Here is a 27,736-nt window from a genome sequence, read left to right as displayed (position 1 = left end):
CAACACCAACATCAACACCAACATCAACATGAAAACCAACATCAACATCAACACCAACACCAACACCAACATCAACATGAAAACCAACATCAACACCAACAACAACACCAACATCAGCACCAACATCACCATCAACACCAACATCAACATGAACGAAGAGAGTGGCCGTCAGTGCGTATGGACACAGGGAACAGCAACATGAGCAAAGACAGTGGGCTCAGTGTGTGTGTACACAGTGAGGGTAGGTGTACAGGATCAGGACACGCTGAACACCTCACTGCCTTTTATCCAGGCTAGTTTATCCAAAACGAGAGGGCACGGGTTTAAGGTGTGAGGGGAGAGATGTAAGAGGGTTTTCACTCAGGTAGAGCTTTGTGTTGTGTGCTACCCAGTCACATCAGGGCAAAGGGTCAGATATAGAGTGTAGACTGTAGTTCCCAGTGTTGTAGTGCAGGGCAATGCAGGGACATGGGTCGCATGCAGACAGAGAGGATGTGTTTGGCAGGGACATTGTGGGCTGAAGGGCCTGTCCCTGTGCTGTACAGTTCTGTGCTCTGGGTGAAGTCGCACCTTGTCCTTGCTGGTCTGGAGCTGTTTGTGTAACAGTATCACCTCCTTTCTCAGCGCCTCCTTCTCCTGCTCAGCGACGCGCAAGTCCGATCTCAATTTTGCCGTCTGGAGGTTGAAACTTTGTAAACTTTCCTCCAGTCTCTGCACCTGCACAGATAAAGCAGCCGCTGCAAATTGGAGGACCAGCACGTCGTACTTCACTTGGGCAGCTTACACCCCAGCGGCATGAAAAGTGTTTCTGAACTACGCACACGAAGGCTGCAGACCCCAACAGGATCAACAAGTTCATCAGGAAGGCTGGCTCCATCATGGGGGCTGAGTTGGATTCATGGGAGGTTGGTCTTGGAGGGGAGGATGCTCCTCAAAACTGCGGAGCATCCTGGACAATACAGCTCACCCCCTCCATGACACACTGGTCAACCTGAGGAGCACCTACAGCAAAGAATGCAGCACAGAACGCCACAGGAGATCGTTCTTCCCTGTGGCTATCAAACTGTACAACTCCTCCCCTTCTGTCATGGGGTAGACTGAGACTGAACCCCCCCCCCCCCCCCAATCATTGCACATCCCCAATCCTTATCACGTAAATTTCATATTTCATGTATTTTATGTTGTTATAACGGTTGGCAGATCAAGTCCCTCCTGGGATAAATAAAGTCCTATCCTATTGAACCAGTGTGTGTATGTGTGTGTGTGTGTGTGTGTGTGTGTGTGTGTGTGTGTGTGTGTGTGTGTGTGTGTGTGTGTGGTGTGTGGAGTGTGGTGTGTGTGTGTGTGTGTGTGTGTGTGTGTGTGTGTGTGGAGTGTGGTGTGTGTGTGTGTGTGTGTGTGTGTGTGTGTGTGTGTGTGTGTGTGTGTGTGTGGAGTGTGGTGTGTGGTGTGTGTGTGTGTGTGTGTGTGTGTGTGTGTGTGTGTGTGTGTGTGTGTGTGTGTGTGTGTGGAGTGTGGTGTGTGGTGTGTGTGTGTGTGTGTGTGTGTGTGTGTGTGTGTGTGTGGTGTGTGGTGTGTGTGTGTGTGTGTGTGTGTGTGTGTGTCTGTGTGTGGTGTGTGTGTGTGGTGTGTGTGTGTGTGTGTATGTGGTGTGTGTGTGTGTGTATGTGGTGTGTGTGTGTGTGTGTGTGTGTGTGTGTGTGTGTGTATGTGGTGTGTGTGTGTGTGTGTGTGTGTGTGTGTGGAGTGTGTGTGTGGTGTGTGTGTGTGTGTGTGGTGTGTGTGTGTGTGTGTGTGGTGTGTGTGTGTGTGTGTGTGTGTGTGTGTGGTGTGTGTGTGTGTGTGTGTGTGTGTGTGTGTGTGTGTGTGTGTGTGTGTGTGTGTGTGTGTGTGTGTGTGTGTGTGTGTGGAGTGTGGTGTGTGTGTGTGTGTGTGGAGTGTGGTGTGTGTGTGTGTGTGTGTGTGTGTGTGTGTGTGTGTGTGTGTGTGTGTGTGTGTGTGTGTGTGTGTGTGTGTGTGTGTGTGTGTGGAGTGTGGTGTGTGTGTGTGTGTGGTGTGTGGTGTGTGTGTGTGTGTGTGTGTGTGTGTGTGTGTGTGTGTGTGTGTGTGGTGTGTGTGTGGTGTGTGTGTCTATATCTCTGTGTCTCCCTCTCCCCTGACTCTCAGTCTGAAGAAGGCTCTCGACCCGAGATGTCAACCACTCCGCTGAGTGACTCCAGCATTTTGTGTCTACCTCCAGTGTAACAACATTTATTCTGTCAGATTTATCAATGGAAATGATCTGCTGTGAAAATTGATCATAGCTGGCAGTGGTGATGGCATGTGAAAGGCACAACCATGCCTCCTGTTCTTAAGCTTTCATCTTACAGGCTAGGAGTTTATTCCTTGGAGCACAGGAGGCTGAGGGGTGATCTTGTCGAGGTGTATAAGATCATTAGGGGAATAGATAGGGTGAATGTACAGCCTTTTACAACCAGGAATGGGGAATCCAGAGGGCATGGGTTTAAGGTGAGAGGGGAAAGATTTAATAGGGACCTGAGGGGCAACATTTTCACACAGAGGGTGGTGGGAGTATGGAATGAACTGCCGAAGGAGGAAGGTACATGGATAGGAACGGTTTAAAGGGATATGGGCCAACTGTGGGCAAATGGGACGAGTGTGGATGGGGCACCTTGGATGGGCCGAAGGGCCTGATTTTGTGCTGAGTGACTCTGCCAAAGCTCATTGCGCTGTACGGTTTCGAGTGGACGATCTGGTAGCAACTAAAGCTGCACAATACTGCCCAACAAGCTGGAATCTGGAGTAGTGCTGGAGGAACTCAGCGGGTCAGACAGCATCTGTGGAGGGAACGGACAACCAGCCTTTCGGGTCGGGGCCCTTCGTCAGACAAGGTGCGATGGGCAGCAAGCAGGGAGTCCCCAATGCCACAGAGGAGAGAAATGACGGGTCCCAAGTTTCTCCAAAGCAACCTCAAGTCCGGGTCCATGAGGACTTGCACCTGCCTGTTATAACTGCAGACACGCAGCGGCCCTTATACATTTGAATCGTTTCGCTGAACGCCTAGGCCTACATCATCTCCCGGTTGCTCAACACGCCTGCCTTTGGTCCATATCCCTCGAAACCTTTCCAATCCATGTACCTGTCCCAGCATAGACATGGCGATCGTTTTGCTGAACATCTCCGCCTGAACCTATCTGATCTCCCGGTTGCTGGACACTTTAACTCCCCCTCCCATTCCCACACTGACCTTTCTGTCCTGGGCCTCCTCCACTGTCAGGGTGAGGCCCAGCACAAATTGGAGGAACAGCACCTCATATTTAGCTTGGGCAGCTTACACCCCAGCGATAAGAATATTGACTTCTCTAACTTCACTAACTGATTCTCTAACCCTTGCTTTCCCTCTCTCTCCATCCCTCCCCCTTCTAGTTCTCCGACTAGTTTCACTGTCCTCCTGATTCATTTTACTGATTGTGTGCCTCGTTGTCACCTTCCCCTCAGCCAACAATGAACCATTCTACATTTCCTTGATCATCGTCTGCTTTGATTTGTTGTTTTCACACCTTACCCTTCCACATATCTCTAGTCTCCATCTCCCTTGATTCTCGCTCTGAAGAAGGGTCTCGACCCGAAACTGTCATATGAGGAAAGATTGAAAAGACTAGGCTTGTATTCACTGGAGTTTAGAAGGATGAGGGGGCATCTTATAGAAACATATAAAATTATAAAAGGACTGGACAAGCTAGATGCAGGAAAAATGTTCCCAATGTTGGGCGAGTCCAGAACCAGGGGCCACAGTCTTAGAATAAAGGGGAGGCCATTTAAGGCTGAGGTGAGAAAAAACTTTTTCACCCAGAGAGTTGTGAATTTGTGGAATTCCCTGCCACAGAGGGCAGTGGAGGCCAAATCACAGGATGGATTTAAACGAGAGTTAGATAGAGCTCTAGGGGCTACTGGAATCAAGGGATATGGGGAGAAGGCAGGCACGGGTTATTGATTGGGAACGATCAGCCATGATCACAATGAATGGCGGTGCTGGCTCGAAGGGCCGAATGGCCTCCTCCTGCACCTATTTTCTATGTTTCTATGTCACCCCTTCCTTTTCTCCAGAGATGCTGCCTGGCCCATTGAGTTACTCCATCAGTTTGTGTCTATGTTTGGGGTAAACCAGCATCTGCAGTTCCTGCTTACATGTATAAATGACAGTATCCAGCCCCCTCCCCTCCCCTCCCCATCCAACTGCTGTACCTGTTCTTGCCATGTGCTCTGCTGGGCAGTCAGCCTGTGAACTTCCTGTAGTGAAGCCTGCAAATCCTCTCTCAGATGTTCTGCCTGCATCTCCACCATGTTCATTTTTGCAATCTGCGTGCAAGAGTTACAGAGGTACCGTTACCGACGTATTTCCAACTAGTCTGGTCAACAAAGTACATTCGAATGTTATACCCAGAGTAGCGGAATCGAGAACCAGAGGCCATCGGTTTAAGGTGAGGGTTTAAAGTTAGTTTAGTTTGGAGATGCAGCGCGGCAACAGGCCCTTCTGCCCACCGAGTCCGTGCCGACCAGCGATCCCCGCACATTAACACTATCCTACACCCAGTAGGGACAATTTTTACATTTATACCAAGTCAATTAACCTGCAAACCTGCGCGTCTTTGGAGTGTGGGAAGAAACAGGAGATCTTGGAGAAAACCCACACAGGCCACGGAGAGTAGGTACAAACTCCGTACAGGCAGTCAGGAATGAACCCCGGGTCCTTGACGCTGTAAGGCAGCAACTCTACCGCTGCACCACCGTGCCACCCTAATTCACCCCACAAAGGGTGGTGCGTGCATGGAACGAGCTGCTGGAGGAGGTAGTTGAGGCAGGAACATATCATTACAGAGACATTTGGACAGGTACGTGGGCAGGATAGGTTTAGAGGGATATGGGCCAACTCATATGCAGGCAGGTGGGACCATGTGTAGATGGGGCATGTTGGTCGGTGTGGACAAGTTGGGTTGATGAGTCTGTTCCATCCTGCATGACTATATTTATGGGACGACAGATGGCACAATGGGCTAAGTGTTCGGCTGGCAACCGGAAGGTAGCCGGTTCGAATCCCGCTTGGAGTGCATACTGTCGTTGTGTCCTTGGGCAAGACACTTCACCCACCTTTGCCTGTGTGTGAATGTGTGTGAATGTGTGTGAGTGATTGGTGGTGGTCGGAGGGGCCGTAGGCGCAGATTGGCAGCCACGCTTCCATCAGTCTGCCCCAGGGCAGCTGTGGCTACAGAAGTAGCTTACCACCACCGAGTGTGACTGAGGAGTGAATGAATAATGCGATGTAAAGCGCCTTGAGTATTAGAAAGGCGCTATATAAATCCCATCCATTATTATTATTATAAATAGCTCCTCAGTGGCAGTGTTGTGCCATGACACGTGACTGACACCTCTGAAACATTAAAAAATAGATTTGCAAATTTTATAAGAATTTTTAATATTACAAAACATTGCTTAAGGTTTAAAAAATAAAATGTATTACTCAGGCGGCACAGTGGTGCAAAGCTGGTGCCTCACGAGCAGCAGAGACCGGGTTTGATCCTAACCTCGGGCGCTGTCTGTGTGGAGTTTGCACGTTCTCCCTGTGATCACATGGGTTTCCTCCGGGTGCTCCGGTTTCCTCCCACATCCCAAAGGCGTGCGGGTTTGTAGGCTAAACTGGCCCTCTGCAAATTGACCCCTAGTGTGTCGGGAGTGGATGCGAAAGCGGGATGGCGTAGAACTAGTGTGTGAACGGGTGATCGCTGGACGGCGTGGACTCGGTGGACTGAATGGGCCTGTTTGCATCCTGTGCCTCTAATACCGCTGTCCCACTTAGGAAACCTGAACGGAAACGTCTGGCAACTTTGCGCCCCACCCAAGGTTTCCGTGCGGTTCCCGGAGGTTGCAGGTGGTTGCCGGAGGTTGCAGGTAGTGGAAGCAGGTAGGGAGACTGACAAAAACCTCCGGGAACCGCACGGAAACCTTGGGTGGGACTCAAAGTCTCCAGAGGTTTCCGTTCAAGTTTCCTAAGTGGGATAGGGGCATAAGCAATCGCCTGAACAAATAAGGCGGTCAGGCCCTTAAGCAGCTGATGGGACGATGATGAGCGAGGTATATAACCATATAACAATTAACCATATAACAATTACAGCACGGAAACAGGCCATCTCGACCCTTCTAGTCCGTGCCGAACACATAATCTCCCCTAGTCCCATATACCTGCGCTCAGACCATAACCCTCCATTCCTTTCCCATCCATATAACTATCCAATTTATTTTTAAATGATAAAAACGAACCTGCCTCCACCACCTTCACTGGAAGCTCATTCCACACAGCTACCACTCTCTGAGTAAAGAAGTTCCCCCTCATGTTACCCCTAAACTTCAGTCCCTTAATTCTCAAGTCATGTCCCCTTGTTTGAATCTTCCCTACTCTCAGTGGGAAAAGCTTTTCCACGTCAACTCTGTTTATCCCTCTCATCATTTTAAAGACCTCTATCAAGTCCCCCCTTAACCTTCTGCGCTCCAAAGAATAAAGACCTATCTTGTTCAACCTTTCTCTGTAACTTAGTTGCTGAAACCCAGGCAACATTCTAGTAAATCTCCTCTGTACTCTCTCTATTTTGTATTCTGTGATCCCGCACCTCTGTCCACAACGCCAACACTGCCAAAGGCACCCGACACTAAACATATCCCACCTTGTTTACGCATCGGTTCACCTCATCACTCAGCGACTCCCTCTCTCTCACCAACTCCTCATTGATGTGCCTCAGAGCAGCAACTTCTTCCCCCAGCTCGTTACACCTGGACAACTGGAAGGAATCAGTTCAGTTTAGTTTATTGTCACTGAGTGTACTGAGGTACAGTGAAAAGCTTTCGTTGCGTGCTAACCAGCCAGCGGAAAGACAACACCTGATTACAATCGAGCCATTTACAGAGTATAGATACATAATCAGGGAATAAATGTCGCTGCTGTAGGAGTAGAGATTTAAGAGTGTGGAGCGATTGTAATGTGTGAGTGTAGATCTGCTTCCGTGGGTCGCACGCAAATAGTCGCCTGGGTTCAAGTTCAAGTTACTACTTTCGTGTCCGTCTTCTAGGTCTGCACAAGTACTTGAGAGTCTTCAAGGTACAACAACAGTCTTCATTACATTAATCAATGCTTGCAGCAAGACAACTCTAACATGACTGCACACACAGAATCTGACTGCACACACTCACTGACAGGATAGACTATATACAAAACATCTCCCTTTGTCCTGTGCAGCGCCACCTGCTGCACGGGAGGAGCAACGGGTCCTCCCACCCCACACAGTCCACCAAGCATCACATTTATTGTCACATGCACCAATTGGTACAGTGAGATTTGAGTTGCCGTCCAGCCACACAAATAAAAAGAACACAATGCACGATAGAGTTTAACACGAACATCCCCACACAGCGGAATCAACGTTTGCCACTGTGAGGGAAGGTACCCAAGTTCAGTCATCTTCCTCTTTGTTCACCCATGGTCGGGGCCTTTGAGCCCTCCGCAGTCGCCACTACGGAAGCCAAATGTTCAGGCCCTCTCGCCGGGATGATCAGAACTCTGACGTCAGAATGGATTGGAGCTTGCAGCTTGGGAATTTCCGAATCGGCCGCTTCCGACCATGGATTTCGGAGTCCACAGGCCGAGCTGGACGGAGATCCAACACTGGCGACCCCCGGCAATGGGTCCCAGACCTCCGCGATGTTAAAGTCAGCGCCGCGCTCGCGGCTGGAAGCTCCACAAACCACAGCTCCACGGTGTTAATCAGCAGGCCCAACACTCCAGAGCTCCAACACTGGCGATCCCCGGCAAGGTATAGTCCTGCTCCGCGATGGTAATTCAGTGCTGCGCCTGCTGCTGAAGCTCTGGCCGGTCCCCGGCAGGAAAGGCCGCGCCAATCCAGTTGGTAGGCCGCGAGGAGGGGGGGGGGGGGGGCAAATATGCGACTCGGAGAAAAGACACATCTCCGTCCAGGTAAGTGACTGGGAAACGATTTCCCCCTATTCCCCCCCACCCCCCACCCCCCACATAAAAATGACTGAGAAACCATTACAACATAATTTTAGACACTAAAAATAACAAAAAGGGTGAAAGGACGGACAGCTGCTGGCGAGGCTGCCACACACGATGGCGCCACCTGATGGGCGCCATCTTGGATTTTTGCGATGTTGACGTTGACCTTGTCTAAAGCACAAAAACTTTGTGTTTACTTTCCCAGCGGCTGCCCGCACACTGTTTGTGTCAGTAAAATACATACGTCGACATTGAAAACAAACGACAAGTAATCCAGAACAAATGTGTGGGAAGGAACTGCAGATGCTGGTTTAAACCGGATAGACACAAAAAGTTGGAGTAACTCAGCGGGTCAGGCAGCATCCGTGGCGAAAAGGAATAGGTGACGTTTCAGGTCGGGACCCTTCTTCAGACTGAGAGTCAGGGGAAAGGGGAACGAGAGATATCGAGAGAGAGAGAACAAATTGATGAAAGATAAGCAAAAAATTAACGATGATAAAGGAAACAGGCCATTGTTAGCTGTGTGCTAGGTGAAAATGAGTTACAGACAATGAGACTCAACAAGACGACTTTGAAGCTGGTACAACTTGGGTGGGATGGGTGAGGCCAAATGCAAATTGGAGGAACAACACCTCATATTTCTCTTGGGCAGTTTACAACCCAGTGGTATGACCCTAACTTCAAAGGTTTCAAGGTCAGTTTATTGTCACGTGTACCAATTAAGGTCAAGTGAAATTCGAATTATCATATAGCCATACCAAACAAAAAAGCAACAAGACACACAACTACATAAAAGTCAACATAAACATCCACCACAGTGGATTCCCCACGTTCCTCACTGTGATGGAAGGCAACAAAGTCCAATCTCCTTCCGCTTTTATTCTCCCGTGGTTGGGGCGGTCGAACCATCCACAGTCGGGGCGGTCGAAGTTCCTGCGGCTTGGAGTTCCCGTCTTTAACCAGAGACCGCGAGCTCCGTGATGGTAAGTCCGCAGGCACCCACGATGGAGCTCCCGAAGTCGGTCTCCAGCAAAGGCCGCCAACACCTCGATATTCGGCCGCAGTGCTGACGGAGATACGATACGGAATAAAATCGCATCTCCGTCGAAGTATGGTTCCGTTTAGTTTATTGCTGGTAGCTCTCTTGCCTCTGAGTTGGCCCCACACCACATCACCGTCCATATCTCTTGTTTATCTTTCCCCTGACTCTTGTCTGAAGAAGGGTCTTGATCCAAAATGTCACCCATTCCTTCTCTCCAGAGATGCTGCCTGCCCCGCTGAGTTACTCCAGCATTTTGTGTCTCTCTTGGTTTTATGATTACGTAAGTACCACATCTAATGGTCATTCACATCGAATCAGTCTGTTTTCTGGTGCAGTCTCTACATGGTCCTGAAAACTAGAGTCAATACCAAGATTATGAGGAACATGGAACTGCAGATGCTGGTTGACAAAAACAGACACAGAGTGCTGGGGTAACTCAGTGGGTCAGGCAGCACCTACAGAGAACCTGGGTAGGTGACTATGTTTCGGAACGGGACGATTGTTCAGGTGTAATTACAGCAAGAAAGATGATGCTTTCCCTCAACTGTATCCACCCATCACATGCCAGGCTTTGTCCTACCCCCTTCTCTCTTCCAGTTTCACCCTGACACCCGCACCACAATCAGACGGAAGGGTCTCGACATGAAACGTCGCCTATCCATGTTCCCCAGAGTTGCTGCCTGACACGCTGAGTAGGGTTGCCAACTTTCTCACTCCCAAATAACGGGCAAAAGGTGAAAATACGGGACAAATTCCAGACGGCAATTTGTTGACCGACTCGGCCGTGGCTGGGTGAATGATGAGTGGGCCCGGGCGCTGGACTGCAAACAAAGCCCAGCCGGCGGGCCAGCTGAGGAGTTTTGGCCCGGGGCACGCGACATCGTGTGCAAAGTCCGGCACCCCATCGATGATCAGCCATGAGAAGGAGGGGGGGTGGTGTCGGCGGTAAGCGAAGGTCCGAAGGTCAGACCGCTGGCCGGGCTGCCGACCGACGGGGCCACGGGCGAGGTGCTGCTGCTGCTGCACTCCATGGGCTGCACTACGTCGGGATGGGTGAGGCGGGGCCTGACGCGGCGCTCCGACCCGACAGTCCCCTCGACCCGAGTAGTAGCGGTCAAATACGGGACAAGGGCGGTCCCGTACTGGACAAACCAATGTAGTAGGTATGTTGCAAAACGTACCTGAAGCGTCGCTGAAAATCTGTCCCAGCCCGTGTGCGCGATTTTGGCGCCGTTTAGAGGGGGGCGGGTTTAAAACGCGATTTTCCCTAGGCTGTTCAAATCGAGGTTTTTCAGCCTAGTTAATTATTAACGAAAAATCGCTGGAAGATTCCCTCGCTTGAGTTATTATTAGTTTTAAGGGCTTTATTTAATTGTTATAGTAGGTTAAAAATTAACCTCTAAACCCCCGACCGCCGACAACGGGCCAGATTTCATACAGGGGAAAACGGAAGGTAGGCTGTTTATTTTTACGTTAAAAAGGGCTTCTTAAGATCCCTTTATACAAAGTTTAATGTTGCGAGTAGCTAATTTTGGGCCCATTATATCCCGCAGTATTTTTCTGGGCATTTGGGGCACAAATCTACCGCAATGGGAACGTTCTAAACCAGCGCGTTCACAGGATCCCACTAGAAAGTGATTTAAATGGACTTTAATTTACAGCAATTAAACACTAAATTCCTTCCATTTGGCCTATAAATTAATGTAAATGAGATTTAAAAATCATGTTTTATTGTGAATTATTTGTGAATATTATTTGGACACTTTGGCTATTTAAAAATGTTAATAATTTATTAAGAAATGGATAGATGTTTAGTAATTGAAGTTTGGAATTAGCTACAATTAGGTAACTAACTAATTATATGCTTTAATTTCAGATCATCCAAGTAAGATTATTTTATATTTGTTTCAGAATGCTTCAATCTATGATAACTGAAAATTTCATTCAGTTCTCTTAATTTTTAAGAAAGTTATGGGCTTTTGACTGTCCACGATCACAGCTTTTTTGTTATGTCCATAGAAAATCAATAGGGAACAAGATGCTAATTTCCGAGTATGAAAATGGCCATAACTTTTTAAATAATTGAGATATGAAAGTGAATTAGGTGTCAAATTAAACTTATTTTTATGCTTTATCTGATGGGATAGATTGCAGACTTGATTTTTTAAATCTCAAAATTTTGTAACATTGCTAAATGTAGCCCAATATACGGGATGTCCCGGCTAATACGGGACAGTTGGCAACCGGAACGCTGAGGTACTCCAGCACTTTGTGTCTTGTTTTCAATCCAATTATATTCACTGCCAGAGGTTTGGTCGGCCCTTACTTGGCTGCCTTCAATCCCGTGCATGAAATGGTTCTTCTCTTCCTCCCACCTCTGCCATCGCCCCCCTGCCGTTCTCTCCTTCAGCCGGGTGAGTTGGGCCAGACCCTGCTGGAGCTGCAGCACCTCCGCCTGGTGCTTGGAGTTCTTGTAGCACAGCTCCTCGTTTTCAGCATCCAGCTGCTCGCTCCGCAAAGCCAGCCCCGACACCTGATGAGGGACAAGAACAGAGACACTAAATTGTGGAGTAACTCAGCGGGACCGGCAGCATCTCTGGAGAGAAGGAATGGGTAACGTTACGAGTCGAGACCCTTCTTCGGACTCAGGGGCGATCCCGGTTACAAATTACTCCCCGACAGGCAGGGATGCATCACGGCTTGGTTTGGGAACAGCTCCATCCAGGACTGTAAGAAATTTGCAGAGAATTGTGGACGCAGCCCAGACCATCACGCAAACCAACCTCCCTTCCATTGACTCCATCTACACCTCACGCTGCCTCGGCAAGGCCAGCAGCATCATCAAGGACGAGTCGCACCCTGGCCACTCCCTCTTCTCCCCTCAGGTAAAGGTACAGAAGTGTGAAAACGCACACCTCCAGATTCAGGGGACAGGACAAGGATAGAATGTAGTCGGAGACAGTGAGACTGGTGGGAGAACTGGGAAGGGGGAGGGGATGGAGAGAGGGAAAGCAAGGGCTATCTGAAGTTAGAGAAGTCAATGTTCATACCGCTGGGGTGTAGACTACCCAAGTGAAATATGAAGTGCTGTTCCTCCAATTTGCGCTGGGCCTCACTCTGACAATGGAGGAGGCCCAGGACAGGAAGGTCAGTGTGGGAATGGGAGGGGTTTTGATATTGATGATATTGAAGATTTAATTAATCAATTAGATATATTGGACAATTTTTATAACCAACTAGAGGTGGTGTTGATGTGGCCCTCGATGCGATGCTTGATTCAACTAAATGGAAAATAATTCACACTAAATTTAATTGGGAAGATATTGCAGATTTTTGGACTCTTTTGAACTGCGTTCTGTGAATATTATCCAGGTGTAATAGACTGGGGACAGTTTTATCATATTGTTCAGAAGCAAGGCGAGGACTTTGGGAATTCCATTGGTCGTGTCCATAGTGCCTTTGTAAAATGTTCAGGATTAGAACGAGAAAGAGACAACTCTGCTTTAGTTAGTAGAAAGGGAAAGGAAATATATGCATGATGTTGTGTCTGTTTTACAACATTGTCAGCACCAGAGCAGCAGGGAGTTCATGAGAAACTAGGAAGTATCCTGGTAGAGACATCTTACCCTGTGGGTCCTAAGTGGGGCTGACAAAGTTCTCACTCCCAAATAAGGGACAAAAAATCAAAATACGGGACAAATTCCCGATGGCAATTCGTTGACCGACTCGGCCGTGGCTGGGTGAATGATGAGTTGGCCCGGGTGAGGCAGCATCTTTGGAGAGAAGGAATGGGCGACGTTTCGAGTCGAGACCCTTCTTCAGACTGATGTCAGGGGAGGGGGCGGGACAAAGATAGAATGTGGTCGGAGACAGTGAGACTAGTGGGAGAACTGGGAAGGGGATGGAGGGAGAAAGCAAGGGCTATCTGAAGTTAGAGAAGTCAATGTTCATACCGCTGGGGTGTAAACTACCCAGGCAAAATATGAGGTGCTGTTCCTCCAATTTGTACTGGGCTTCACTCTGACAGTGGAGGAGGCCCAGGGTCTCTGCACACAAGGTCCTGGACTGCACACAAAGCCCAGCCGGCGGGCCAGCTGAGGAGTTTTGGCCCGGCACCCCGTCCAACTCATGAACCGATGATCGGCCATGAGAAGGAGGGGGGGTGGTGTCGGCGGTAAGCGAAGGTCCGAAGGTCGGACAGCTGGCCGGGCTGCCGACCGACGGGGCCACGGGCGAGGCGCTGCTGCTGCTGCACTCCATGGGCTGCACTACGTCGGGACGGGTGAGGCGGGGCTGGACGCGGCGCTCCGACCCGACAGTCCCCTCGACCCGAGTAGTAGCAGTCAAATACGGGACAAGGGCGGTCCCGTACGGGACAAACCAATGTAGCCCAATATACGGGATGTCCCGGCTAATACGGGACTGAAGGCAGGCGCAGGTTATTGAATGGGGACGATCAACCACGATCACTATGAATGGCGATGCTGGCTCGAAGGGCCGAATGGCCTCCTCCTGCACCTATTGTCTATGTTTCTAGATTCTCATGAGAGGGAGAACGCGTGTGTGTGTGTCCCCCGAAAGAACTATACACAAAGGGTGGTGCGTGGAACGAGCTGCCAGGCCAACAACATTTAAAAGACACTTGGACAGGTACATGGATGGGAAAGGTTTCGAGAGATATGGGCCAAACACAGGCAGGTGGGACTAGCATAGATGGGGCATCTTGGTTGTCATGGATACGTTGAGCTGAAGGGCCTGTTTCCCTGCTGCATCCACAACCAACCTATTAACCAGATTTACAAAACAACTGAACTGTGGGAAGGAAGGAGAGGCTACCTGTTTGTTCAGAGCTTCTATCATTTTCTGAGCACTCATTTTGTCTCCCTTCAAGATCTCCAATTGTTTCCTGTTAAAGAAAAAACACATTAGCTCCACGTTCCATCTTAAATCGGAAAATGTGCCCACATTTCATCACCAAATTCACCAAGGCACCTGCAGTATGACCAGTCTGGTTTTGCCCAGGGTCTCGACCCGAAACGTCACCCATTCCTTCTCTCCAGAGATGCTGCCTGTCCCACTGAGTTATACAGTGTGGAAATAGGCCCTTCAGCCCAACTTGCCCACACTGGCCATCATGTCCCAACTAGTCCCACCTGCCTGCGTTTGGTCCATATCCCTCCAAACCTGTCCTAGCCATGTACATGTCTAACTGTTTCTTAAAGGTTGGGATAGTCCCAGCCTCAACTACCTCCTCCGGCAGCTTGTTCCATGTACCCACCACCCTTTGTGTGAAAAAGTTACCCCTCAGATACCTATTAAATCTTTTCCCTTTTCACCTGAAACCTATGTCCTCTGGTCCTCGATTCACCTACTCTGGGCAAGAGATTCTGTGCATCAACCCGATCTATTCCTCTCATGATTTATACACCTCTATAAGATCACCCCTCATCCTCCAGCGCTCCAAGGAATAGAGTCCCAGCCTACTCAACCTCTCCCTAGAGCTCACACCCTCTAGTCCTGGCAACATCCTCATAATCCTGGAGTTATTCCAGTATTTAGTGTAGGATCAGAGGCCAGAATGTTGTCAACGTCTCCCCAATGAACAGCCAAGAGCTACAGTAGCCTCAAAAACAAACAGAAGAAACTGCAGAAAAAGCCACAAAGTGCTGGAGTAACTCAGTAGCATCTCTGGAGGTACACTGCTGGTGAAACTCTGCGGGTGCAGCAGCATCTAGGAGCGAAGGAAATAGGCAACGTTTCGGGCCGAAACCCTTCTTCAGACTGATGGAAGCATCTCTGGAGAACTTGGATAGGCGACGTTTTGGGCTGGGACCTTTCTTGAGTCTGAAGCAGGGTCCCGAGCTGAAACACTAACGATCTATGTTCTCCAGAGGTGCTGCCTGACCCGCTGACTCCAGCACTCTGTGTCTACCTTCGATTTAAACCAGCATCTTCAAGAGTGGAGCAGGCCGGACACACAGGCATTTACATGGGGCAACGCTTCATGTTCAGCAGAAAGTAAAACTAATCACCAGCTGGGGACGGCTTTGTGATGTTAGCTGATCAATAATGGGGGACCTCTCACCCCACGGTGGAAATGTCCACCACTAGAGGGCGTAACTGTAGCATGAGAGGGGCAAGGTCTACAGGAGATGTGTGGGCCAAGACCGAGGGTGGTGGTGGAGGCAGATATAATACTAAGAGGCTTTTGGAGAGGCAAATGAATGTGTAGGGATTGGAGGGAGGTGGATCATTTACACAGACATATGAGATGGTCTTGGCATCATGTTCGGCACAGTCATTGTGGGCCGAAGGGCCTGTTCCTGTGCTGTACTGTTCTATGTTTAGTTTAGAGATACAGCACGTAAACAGGCCCTTCGGCCCACAGGGCCTGCGATCCCCGCACATTAACACTACCCTACACACACTAGGGACAATTTACACTTATACCAAGCTAATTACGTCTGTACATCTTTGGAGCGTGGGAGGAAACCAAAGATCTTGGGGAGAGGAGAACTCACGCAGGTCACTGGGAGAACGTACAAACTCCGTACAGACAGCACCCGTAGTCAGGATCGAACCGGAGTCTCTGGCGCTGTGAGGCAGTAACTCTACCGCTGCGCCACCGTGCCGCCCTAATGCTCTAATGTGTTTGTTGAGACAGTGTAACACTGTAGTTTGACACCCCCTCTGACACACGTACTAATCAAGAATCTGCCTTAAAAATATCCATTCTTCAGGTCGAGACGTTTCTTCTCCCAAAACGTCACCCATTCCTCCTCTCCAGAGATGCTGCCTGTCCCGCTGAGTTACTCCAGCATTTTGTGTCTACCTTCGATTTAAACCAGCATGAGCAGTTCTTTCCTACACACATTGCCGTTGTATAAGATATTTGTAGTGCATTGTATCAATTCTGGTTGTTCAGTGTATGTCCACACCTGCTCATCTTGGATCTCACTGATCAATTCGGATTCATCAACTATGAGATCCACTCTTAAATACAGCCTGCTCCTATCATAATTAAATAAAATTCATAAAAAATTTGACATTATTATTCACCGTAGGTTAAAATAGAAATATATGTTGTAATAATTCTTTGGAGCGCAGAAGGTTAAGGGGGGACTTGATAGAGGTCTTTAAAATGATGAGAGGGATAGACAGAGTTGACGTGGATAAGCTTTTCCCACTGAGAGTAGGGAAGATTCAAACAAGAGGACATGACTTGAGAATTAAGGGACAGAAGTTTAGGGGTAACATGAGGGGGAACTTCTTTACTCAGAGAGTGGTAGCTGTGTGGAATGAGCTTCCAGTGGAAGTGGTGGAGGCAGGTTCGATTTTATCATTTTAAAATAAATTGGATAGTTATATGGACGGGAAAGGAATGGAGGGTTATGGTCTGAGCGCAGGTAGATGGGACTAGGGGAGAATACGTGTTCGGCACGGACTAGAAGGGCCGAGATGGCCTGTTTCCGTGCTGTAATTGTTATATGGTTATATGGTTATAATGTAAATAAACCTGAGTAAACACAGTCCGTGAATGTCCATGGACCACGTTACAGGAAAGAAAACCATGTTATAGGAAAGATGTTATCAAGCTGGAAAGGGTACAGAGAAGATTTACAAGGATGTTGCCAGGACTAGGGGGTGTGAGCTATAGGGAGAGATTGAGTAGGCTGGGTCTCTATTCCTTGGAGCGCAGGAGGATCTTATAGAGGTGTCTAAAATCATGAGAGGAATAGATCGGGTAGATGCACAGAGTATTTTACCCAGAGTAGGGGAATCAAGGACAATCAAGAATCAAGTTGGGCTGAAGGGCCTGTTTCCATGCTGTGTTACTCTATGAGGTGAAAACATCATCCAAGATTGGGCAGTGAGATCCTGGGGTACCCGGGTACATGGTCACATGGGTCTGTGTACAGAGATCTGGCATGTACCGAGGTACCCGGGTACATGGACACCTGGGTATATGTACAGAGGTCTGACACGTACTGAGGTACCCGTGGACATGGACACACGGGTCTATGTACAGATGCTGCTACATAATGAACACAATACTGAAACCTCTGCTGCAGCTTACATGAACTCCCTCTGTGCTTCATTCATTGCTAGGATCTGTGAACGATATGCTCCTTCCTCCTCCCGCGTTTGTGTGGTCGTTTGGGTTCCCGGCGCGTCACTTTCATCGGCGAGTGCTTCAGATTCACTGCGAGGGGTCAAACAGGAGAGGCTGCAGTTACTCGGGCAGTGCGGTTGTGTGGAGTGGGCAGGCGGGCAAAAAGTAAGGATGAGGAAGTAAAATATCTAGAAGTAAACTTCTGTAACTCGCCGGTTTAAATTAAATTATATTACAATGATCCAATTTTAATATCGTATATTCTCAGAAGGCTGTCACGGTCCTGGGAAATGGCACACAGTTCAAATTTAGTTGAACAAGGCCTTGAACTAGGTTTCTTATGGGAGGCTAGTCTGAGTATTGAACATGGGAGGTATTGAGTATAGAAGTTGGGAGGTCATGTTGCAGTTGTATAAGATGTTGGTGAGGCCGCATTTAGAGTATTGTGTTCAGTTCGGGGCACCATGTTATAGAAAAGATGTTGTCAAGCTGGAAAGGGTACTGAGAAGATTTACGAGGATGTTGCCAGGACTAGAGGGTCTGAGCTATAGGGAGAGGTTGAACACACTGGTAAATGGCAACACAGACTCAGGGGGAAATGGAAAAGGTAAGATTAACAAAGGTAAGATTATCATTTCATAGTTGGGATGGAAGATTGCAACCTTCACGTGGTCCGCCCTGTTTCGACTAATGCAATCAACTCGACGTGCACAAACGGAAGATCAAATAGAACAAGTTGTCCAACAACTTTAGGCTGTGCATGCCACACGAAAGAAGAAGAAGATTTCATAGTTTAGAGATACAGCACGGAAACAGCCCTTGGGCCCACTGAGTCCGCACCGACCAGCGATCCCCGCACACTAACACTACCCTACACACACTGTGGACAATTTACATTTATACCAAGCCTATTAAACCTACAAACCTGTACGGCTTTGGAGTGTGGGAGGAAAACAAAGATCTCGGAGAAAAACCCACGCATTCACGGGGAGAACGTGCAAACTCTGCGCAGACAGCACCCGTGGTCAGGATCGAACCCGGGTCTCTGGCACTGTAAGGCAGCAACTCTACCGATTCATTTTGCGACAGGGTGTGAACATGCAATGGGTGATGAGGAGTGTGCAGGGTGATCAGGCATGCGATGTTGCATTTCACCGACCATGCAAGAAGACATCAGCATTCACCAGCCCGACAAGATGCTGCATTTTATATAGCACAGTACACCACCAAGCGTTACTCAAACTAAAGCAAATTCAGACTTGGTTTGTTTTCACTGGAACACTGAAGATTGTGGGGGAGAGCTGATACAAAAATATAAAATTACGAGAGGCATAGATACGATAGACAGTCAGAACCTTTTCTCCAGGATGGAAAGATCCAATATTGGAGGGCACAGCTTTAAGGAGAGAGGGGCAATGTTTAACGGAGATGTGCGGGGCAGTTATTTCTTTACACACAGGTGGGTGCCTGGAATGCGCTGCTGGGGGTGGAGGTGAGACAGATATGATAGTGATGTTGAAGGGAGGTTTGGATGGGCTGCTGCAAGTGCAGGGAGTGGATGGATATAGAGGGAATGAATGGATGTGGATTAGTTACTGGCTGATGTGCTGGCCTGGACAGAGTGGATGTGGAGAGGATGTTTCTAGGACCAGAGGTCGTAGCCTCAGAATTAAAGGACTTTCCTTTAGGAAGGAGATGAGGAGGAATTTCTTTAGTTAGAGAGTGATAAATCTGTGGAATTCATTGCCACAGAAGGCTGTGGAGGCCAAGTCAATGGATATTTTTAAGGCAGAGATAGATAGATTCTTGATTAGTACGGGTGTCGGTGGTTATGGGTCGAAGGCAAGAATCTCCAAGAATCCTTTTTTGCTTAAGTCCACCCTCCGCCACCTCCAGTTTAAATTCCATTTGGAATATTTTGGAGGACCAAGAACCAAGAAGGCAAAAGAACGTAGTTAGAATGGTGAGATAGATCAGCCATGGTTGAATGGTGGAGTAGACTTGATGGGCCGAATGGCTAGAGGGTCTGAGCTATAGGGAGAGGTTGAATAGGTGGGACTCTATTCCTTGGAGTGCAGGATGATGAGGGGTGATCTTAGAGAGATGTACAAAATCATGAGAGATCGGGTAGATGCACAGAGTCTCTTGAACAGAGTAGGGGAATCGAGGACCAGAGGTTTAAGGTGAAGGGGTAAATATTGAATAGGAATCAGAGGGGTAACCTTTTCACACAAAGGGTGATGGGTGCATGGAACAAGAGGAGGTAGTTGAGGCAGGGACTATTCCAACATTTAAGAAACAGTTAGACAGGTACATGGATAGGACAGGTTTTCTAGGGATATGGGCCAAACGCAGGCAGATGGACTAGTGTAGCTGGGACATTGTGGGCCGGTGTGGGCAAGTTGGGCCTGTTGCACACTGTATCACTCTATGACTCTATGATTGAAAACAAAAAATTTTTGCAATAGCGTAAAACTTATCAAACACTTTGCGAAATCATATTAATTTCCAATTCAAATTTTCATGGAACTGTTTCTTTCTAACCATAATGTTTGAACAATTATTAATATAATGTCTTGTGCCAACGTTGCAAACATACTTGAAATATTGAACAAAGTTACAGGAAAATAATTGTGAAGATAGTGCTCAAGTTAGTTTGAAAGATCTGAAAGGGGCCTTTTAATTTCAAAATGGGAGTCCTATCAGTAAAAGTGTAAAACAAAATAAAAAATAATATGGCACAAAATGAAATGATTTGATATCTAGATGGAGGTACTACCTACACGACAATATTTCACCACAGGTTGGAAATGATAGGGTTACATCTGTTGAAAACGGAAGCACCTTAAAGCAGCGTTAGCATTGCCATGGTTTGCACATCACTACCAACACAACACAACATGCCTCTAACTGAACGGGCTGTCCCATTTGGGCGACCTAATTGGCGAGTTTGGAAGAGTTTGAAAAAATGACATGTTGAAGACCTCCTTCGACTATGTAGAAGACCTCCTTCAACTATGTTGAAGACCAGCTTCGACTAGCTACGACTAACTTCGGGAAAATTGGACACCGAATAGTGGAGAGTGAAGACGACCTCCTTCGACCTCCCTTCGACTATGATGAAGACTATCTACGACTACCTTCGATTACCTACGACTAACATGCCGACCTACTACGACTAAACCTACGAGTAAAAAAAGTATCGATTTTTTCCATGGTGACCTTTTTTTACTCGCGGGCATTTTGTAACATAGAAACATAGAAAATAGGTGCAGGAGTAGGCCATTCAGCCCTTCGAGCCTGCACCGCCATTAAATATGATCATGGCTGATCATCCAACTCAGTATCCCGTACCTGTCTTCTCTCCATACCCCCTGATCCCATTAGCCACAAGGGTCACATCTAACTCCCTCTTAAATATAGCCAATGAACTGGCCTCAACTACCTTCTGTGGCAGAGAATTCCAGAGATTCACCACTCTCTGTGTGAAAAATGTTTTTCTCATCTCGGTCCTAAAAGATTTCCCCCTTATCCTTAAACTGTGACCCCTTGTTCTGGACTTCCCCAACATATCGGAAAAACCGCCGCGAGGCCTCGAGTACGCGGAGACCACTCTCGAGCATGAAGGAGAGTTACGAAGACCTCCTATGACCTCGCGTCGACCATGTTGCGAGTATGAGTCGAGGGCAAACTCGCCAGAACTCGCGGGTTAGGTCGCCCAAGTGAGTCACACCCCCCACTCATTCAATGGATGCAAAACCTCGCAGGTCCAGGCAAAATTATGAGAAACAAAAATGCATTTCAATGTAATTTTAGCTACAAAAACCGCCGCATCTTAAGCCATTATTGTGTCCAGCTTACCACATCTCACAGACGTCAGCTGTGTCCGTGCATGGTGGGGAGGAGAAAGCATTGGAAATGTTTAATTTTGCAATTTAATCAAGAGGCGTTCATCACAAGGACTGAGAATTCACTGAAAGAAAATGACACAAAACTGGAGCCGCCGTTACCTGTTGGTCTGAGCGGGCAGGAGGCTGAGTTGCTCTTGCAGTGCAGCCACGGAGGCTCTCAATTCAGCATTCTCCCTTTGCAATTGAGAACTTTGCTTGTGGACGTCTGAAGCGGAGGCTACCTCCTCTTCCAGGCGTTGGGTCCTGCCCTCCAGAGTTGCGGTCACGGCCTTCAGTCTCGCCACTTCCCTCTCGCACTCCTCCTTCCCCCTTTCCAGATCTGTGAGAGTCTTTGATTTGCCCCCCAGCTTCTCTTCAAGTTCTTCGCACCTCTTCTCCATCTCCACCCTCTGGTTTTTGAACATCTCAAGGGTTGCTTGTAAGGTTGGGAGCGCCAGAGTTTTTTCTTCCAAGACCGCTTTATCCTCTTGCAAGCACGCATTTCGCAACCGCGCCTCTGCCAACTCTTTCTGACGCTCTTCACTCCCCTTTGTGAGGAGGTCCATTCGCACCTGCAGCTCCTCAACCTTTTCTTGGAGTTCCAGCTGCCTCCTTGAGGCGCCGATCTTTTCACTGCTTAACAGTTCGATTGTGCTCTGCAAATGGGAGGCATCCACCACTCTATCTTCCAGTTCCTCGATCTTCTCTCTCAGCCCGGCTTTTTCCGATCGGAGATCCTCCTCGCGGTGCTTCCACTCCGCCTCTGCGCCCGTGTGCGCGGTGACCTTGCCCTGCAGTAGCTCAACCCTCTGTTCAAGTTCTAGCCTCGCCCTCATTATTTCGGCCTTCTCTCTCTCGAACATCTCCTCAGCCTCCTGTAGACTCGTGCAGTCGGGCACCTCGTTTCCCAATTCCTCTGTTGGTACCCGAAGCTCAAAATGCTCGCTCCTTACCTCTGTACTTCCCTTTCCGCTTTCCCCATGCACCATCGGTGACTGAGGCACTGGTTCTTCCTCCACCTGAGGCATCTCCCCGCGCCTGTTTATCTCAGATTCATCAGGGAGCTCCTCATCCAAGGGGCCCGTCCCAGCATCCACATCATCACCACAGCCTTCAGAACCACGTCCCTTCCTTGTAATTCCAGATCCTTCCTGTGAAATCTCCGGCCGATGACAAGTCATCCCGAGTTTCTCTTCCAATCGGACGTCCTGCGATTTCTGCGCAGTTTCTCCCCCCTCGGACGCTGCTCCGCCGGGCCACGCCGGGGTCCGATCTTCGGTCCGATCAATCAAGGCGATGGCTTCATTTGCCAAAATACTCTCCTTCCCAGCGGAGGTGGCCACCGCCGCTTTCAATTCCTCCGTCTCCTTCTGCAGCTGCTGGTGTTTCACGGCCAATTGATCGAACTCGTCTTTGCACGTCGTCTCCAGGCTCTCCCGCTCCTCGGCCAGCGTCCGAGCCAACGCGGCCTTCTCCCGGGCCAGCGTCATTCCAAGCTCCTCCATTTCCTCCTCGTGTTCCTGCAGCAGCTCCTCTTTCTCAAACTCCCACTGGCCTTTCTCCTCACGCAGCTGCCTCTCCAGGCCCGCCACCGCCTGCTGGAGTCTCTCTTCCACTTCGCCCGTTTGCGCGGCAAGCCTAACGAGGAACGACTGCCGCTCCTTCGCAAACTGGGCTTCCATCTCAACGATCTTCCGGTTGAATTCATCCTCCACACGTTTCCTACACCATAAATAATGACAAGTGTTAAAAAAAGAGGACAAGCAAAGACTGTCTCTACAAAGTCAGATTTCCCAGCATGGTCCAGTTGGAATGGTACGTTTGTCTCCTAATTTGAGGAAGGACATCCTTGTGAATGAGGCAGTGCAGCGTAGGTTCACGAGATTGATCCCTGGGATGGCGGGTCTGTCATATGAGGAAAGATTGAAAAGACTAGGCTTGTATTCACTGGAGTTTAGAAGGATGAGGGGGTTCTTATAGAAACATATAAAATTATAAAAGGACTGGACAAGCTAGATGCAGGAAAATTGTTCCCAATGTTGGGCGAGTCCAGAATCAGGGGCCACAGTCTTAGAATAAAGGGGACGCCATTTAAGACTGAGGTGAGAAAAACTTTTTCACCCAGAGAGTTGTGAATTTGTGGAATTCCCTGCCACAGAGGGCAGTGGAGGCCAAGTCACTGGATGGATTTAAGAGAGAGTTAGATAAAGCTCTAGGGGCTGGTGGAATCGAGGGATATGGGGAGAAGGCAGGCATGGGTTATTGATTGGGGACGATCAGCCATGCTCACAATGAATGGCGGTGCAGGCTCGAAAGGTCGAATGGCCTCCTCCTGCACCTATTGTCTATATTTCTATGTTTCTAATGCATTGGAACTGATTCTAGGTCTCCTAATCTGAGGAAGGACATTCTTGCTATTGAGGGAGTGCAGCGTAGGTTCACCAGATTAATTCCCGGGATGGCGGGACTGACATACGATGAAAGAATGGATTCAACTGGGCTTGTATTCCCTGGAATTTAGGATGAGAGGGTATCTTATAGAAGTGCCGAGGAGGCCTACTCCTGCACCTATTGTGTATGTTTCCATGATTCCAGTGCTACAAAACTCCAGAACTATCCTCCAGGACAAGCTGCTTCAACAGCTTCACCCGAGAGACACAAAATGCTGGAGTAACTCAGCGGGCAGGCATCATCTCTGGAGAAAAGGAATGGGTGACGTTTCGGGTCGAGACCCTTCTTCAGACTCTTTTTGAGTTCGGACCTGACACGTCACCCATTCCTTCTCTCCAGAGATGCTGCCCCTCCCGCTGAGTTACTCCAGCTTCGATCACTCACCATCCCCTGTAGAAATAAAAACATCCCCGCACATCTCCTTTAAACGTTGGACCTTTCACCTTACAGCGGGCCGGGACACTCCCGGTGAGCAGGGACATTCCGTTCCTGATCTTTGGTCACCTGGTATGGAGTGGGGAGGGTCGGGAGGGAGCGGGGGTGGGGTGGGATCTCCCTGTCGGTTTGCTCCTGGGCCTGGCCAAGATGGCCGCTCGCGGGACCAGGCAGCGGGCGGTCGATGGTCACGCCAGAGTCGGCTGCCTGCCCCTTTTCCGGGCCTACGTCCGTGCTCGCGTGTCCCTGGAGAGGGAACACACACGCGGTATCCACGGGGACTGTGGAGGCCTTCTGTGAACGCTGGGCACCGCAGGAGGTTGAATATATTATAGATAAAAATGGTAATATTTTAATTTGATAATTTTGTTTAAGTGTTTTCTAAATTGTTCGAGCTTTCTACCTTCCCTTGTAAATTGTACATTTGTTTAAAAATCTAATTAAAAAAACCTTTCTGGAAAAGAAAAAAAAAAATGGCAGTCTCGATTTTTGTTACTGCTCTGTATTTGTGTTTCTTTGAATAAAAGCTGTTTGTTAATTTTTTTTTAAAAGGTGACCAGTGGGCCGGGACAGGTGGGGTGAAGAACGGATGGATATTTTTTAGTAACTTTGTCCGCGCCTTTGTGGCGACTCTTTTGTGTACTCTGCACGCAAGAACAAATCATTTCACTGCACTTGGCTAGGTACAAGTGGCAATAAAGTACCATCATCACCACCACCACCAGGCTCCCACCTGCCCTGCTGCAGCTCGAGCTGCCTCTGATGAAGGAGGTTCCGTTGCAGCTCATCCCTCTCTTGCTGCAAGCGCTCCGTGACGTCAGCAAGCTGCCTGGAGTGAGCCTCTTCCTGCTCCACCCTCTCCTTCGCCAGTCCTTCCGCCAGCTCCTTCCTTTGGACGTGTAGCTGCGTCTCTGTGGCGTTGAGCCTCTGCAGTAGCTCCTCCCTCTGGGTGCTCTGAGACTGGCTAGCTTCCTCAACCTCCTGCTTCCACCTCTGCTCCAGTTGTGCTCTGTCTACGTGAAACCTGTCCTGCAACTCCTTCTGCTCCTCGCTGTGTTTACGTTCTGCCGACTGTTGCAACGTTTTAATGATCTCAATTTCTCCTTGAAGGTCTGAGATGTGGCTTTTGAGTTGCGTGACCTCTTGGTGCATCGCTGCGATCTCCTTCTGGTGCATCTGGTTGGAACCCTCTCTCTCCGTTTCATATTTGACCCTCACCTCATCCAGTTGTTCCTCGTGATCATTTACCTGCAGAGGAGAAATATCAGAGACATTTGGCACACTGTACGTTCCGACCCAGGAACAGGTACATGCTCGCGCACACACACAGGCACGTGCATGCACACACACACGCGCACACACACACACGCACGCACACACGTGCGCACATACATGCACACACGCATGAGCACACACGCACTAACACGCGCACACACAAAATCATGCACACACACGCATGAGCACACACACGCACACACACACGCACTCACACGCGCACACACAAAAGCATGCACACGCGCACTCAGACGCATGCACACGCACACGTACATACACACGCACGCATGAGCACACACGCATGAACACACACGCGCACAACGCACGCACATACACACGCACGACACACACGCATGCACACACAGGCATGCACACGTGCACACACACTCACGTGCACACGCAAACACGTACACACACACGCATGCACGCACACACACACAAGCATGCACACGCACACTAGCGCACACACACGCACGCACACATTTCCAGCTCTTCCCTATCCATCCCAACTCCAGCTCCCCAACCTCTGCCTGATGCAAGAGTCAGAAAGATCGGGTCGAAGAATATCGCACAATAATGAACCAGAAATGAAACAGATGGTATTCTCATCAATGTGTTGCACTGCGGAAAAACTCTTAAATGGAGTCACTAGCGCGGAAACAGGCATTTTCAGCCCAAAGCATCCATGCTAACCAAGCTAGCTCCACCTCCCTGCACTTGGCCCATTTCCCTCTAAGTCGTTCCTATCCACATCCAAATTATTTTAAAATATTGTTATAATGCCAGCCTCAACTACCTCCTCTGACAGCTCGTTCCATACACCCATCACCCTCTGTGTGAAAAAGTTGTCCCTCAAGTATCAATTAAATCTTTCCCATCTCAAACCTGTGTCCTCTGGTTCTGGATTCCCCTATTCTGGGTAAAAGACACTGTGCATCCACCCGATCTATTCCCCTCATGATTTTTATACACCTCTAGAGGATCGGCCCGCAGCCTCCTGCGCTCCGAGTCCTATTCTGCCCAACCTCTCCCTATAGCACAGGTCCTCAAGACCTGGCAATAGCCCTGGAAATCTTCTCTGCACACTTTCCAGCATAAAAGCATCCTACTATAGCAGGGTGACCAAAACTGGACACAATACTCCATGTGCGGCCTCACCAACTGATCTTAACCTTTACTAAGTAAACTAACATCGACCTGCCAAACCGCTAGATATCAAAGGAGGAAGGAATCTGACCCGATGAGATGTATATCAGATGACCTGACTCGGTGACTGCCAATCACCCCCCCACCCCCCGGACACTTATTATCACATTATTATTTATTCAAATCATTTGCTATGTCGCTCTTCCAGGGAGATGCTAAATGCATTTCGTTGTCTCTGTACTGTACACTGACAATGACAATTAAAATTGAATCTGAATCTGAATCTGAATAATTTTGCTGACATTTTTTATTGTGCCAATATGGTTCTGGATTGTTGACCTTTATAACAAGAGGAGTCGAGTATAGGAGCAAAGAGGTCCTTCTGCAGTTGTACACAGCACTAACGAGACCACACCTGGAGTATTGTGTGCAGTTTTGGTCCCATAATTTGAGGAAGGACATTCTTGCAGCGTAGGTTTACAAGGTTAATTCCGGGGATGGCGGGACTATCATATGCTGAGAGAATGGAGCGACTGGGCTTGTACACACTGGAGTTTAGAAGGATGAGAGGGTATCTCATTGAAGCATATAAGATTGTTAAGGGCTTGGACACGCTAGAGGCAGGAAACATGTTCCCAATGTTGGGGGAGTCCGGAACCAGGGGCCACAGTTTAAGAATAAGGGGTGAGCCATTTAGAACGGAGACGAGGAAACACTTTTTCTCACAGAGAGTGGTGAGTTTGTGGAATTCTCTGCCTCAGAGGGCGGTGGAGGCCGGTTCTCTGGATACTTTCAAGAGAGAGCTAGATAGGGCTCTTAAAGATAGCGGAGTCAGGGGATATGGGGAGAAGGCAGGAACGGGGTACTGATTGTGGATGATCAGCCATGATCACATTGAATGGTGGTGCTGGCTCGAAGGGCCGAATGGCCTACTCCTGCACCTATTGTCTGTTGGTCACAATGACCAGCGATTCAGTTACCAGTTCACTTGCCTTTTCTGCAATGTCGGCTCTCAGAGTTAGGACTGCCTGATGATGCTGTTCCTTCAGCTGCTCGATGGCCATTTCTGTTTCCAGACTCAGGTTTAGTTGGTTGCATTCCTCCAGGCCCAACGCTGGAACACAAGGACACAGAATCAGACACCCGAGAATGATTTCGTGTTACTGTTTGTTTCTTGTCATGGAGTCATTCCTTCTCTCCAGAGATGCTGCCTGTCCCGCTGAGTTACTCCAGCATTTTGTGTCTATCTTCGGTGTCAACTAGCATCTGTGGTTCCTTCCTACACACACCACCAGCTCACCGTGTTCATGCCGAACAAGTTGGCA

General features: G+C 48.8%; 1 protein-coding gene across 1 annotated transcript in view; it reads right to left on the bottom strand.

Moving 5' to 3' along the window:
• nin (ninein) overlaps positions 1-27,736 on the bottom strand; it is a 136,528-nt gene that overhangs the window by 18,637 nt on the left and 90,155 nt on the right. Inside the window, exons 15-23 of the mRNA XM_033026554.1 lie at positions 27,404-27,525; positions 24,724-25,238; positions 21,225-22,826; positions 17,179-17,304; positions 13,938-14,007; positions 11,428-11,634; positions 6,717-6,830; positions 4,246-4,359; positions 571-717 (exon numbers count right to left, since the gene is read on the bottom strand). Of these exons, the coding sequence (XP_032882445.1) occupies positions 571-717; positions 4,246-4,359; positions 6,717-6,830; positions 11,428-11,634; positions 13,938-14,007; positions 17,179-17,304; positions 21,225-22,826; positions 24,724-25,238; positions 27,404-27,525 (3,017 nt within the window). The remainder of the gene's footprint in view (positions 1-570; positions 718-4,245; positions 4,360-6,716; positions 6,831-11,427; positions 11,635-13,937; positions 14,008-17,178; positions 17,305-21,224; positions 22,827-24,723; positions 25,239-27,403; positions 27,526-27,736) is intronic.

The sequence above is a fragment of the Amblyraja radiata genome, chromosome 9 (genome assembly GCF_010909765.2).
Source record: "Amblyraja radiata isolate CabotCenter1 chromosome 9, sAmbRad1.1.pri, whole genome shotgun sequence".
Taxonomy (NCBI): Eukaryota; Metazoa; Chordata; class Chondrichthyes; order Rajiformes; family Rajidae; genus Amblyraja; species Amblyraja radiata.
The sequence above is the reverse complement of the archived record's forward strand: the minus strand, read 5'-3'. Positions and strand labels throughout refer to the sequence as shown.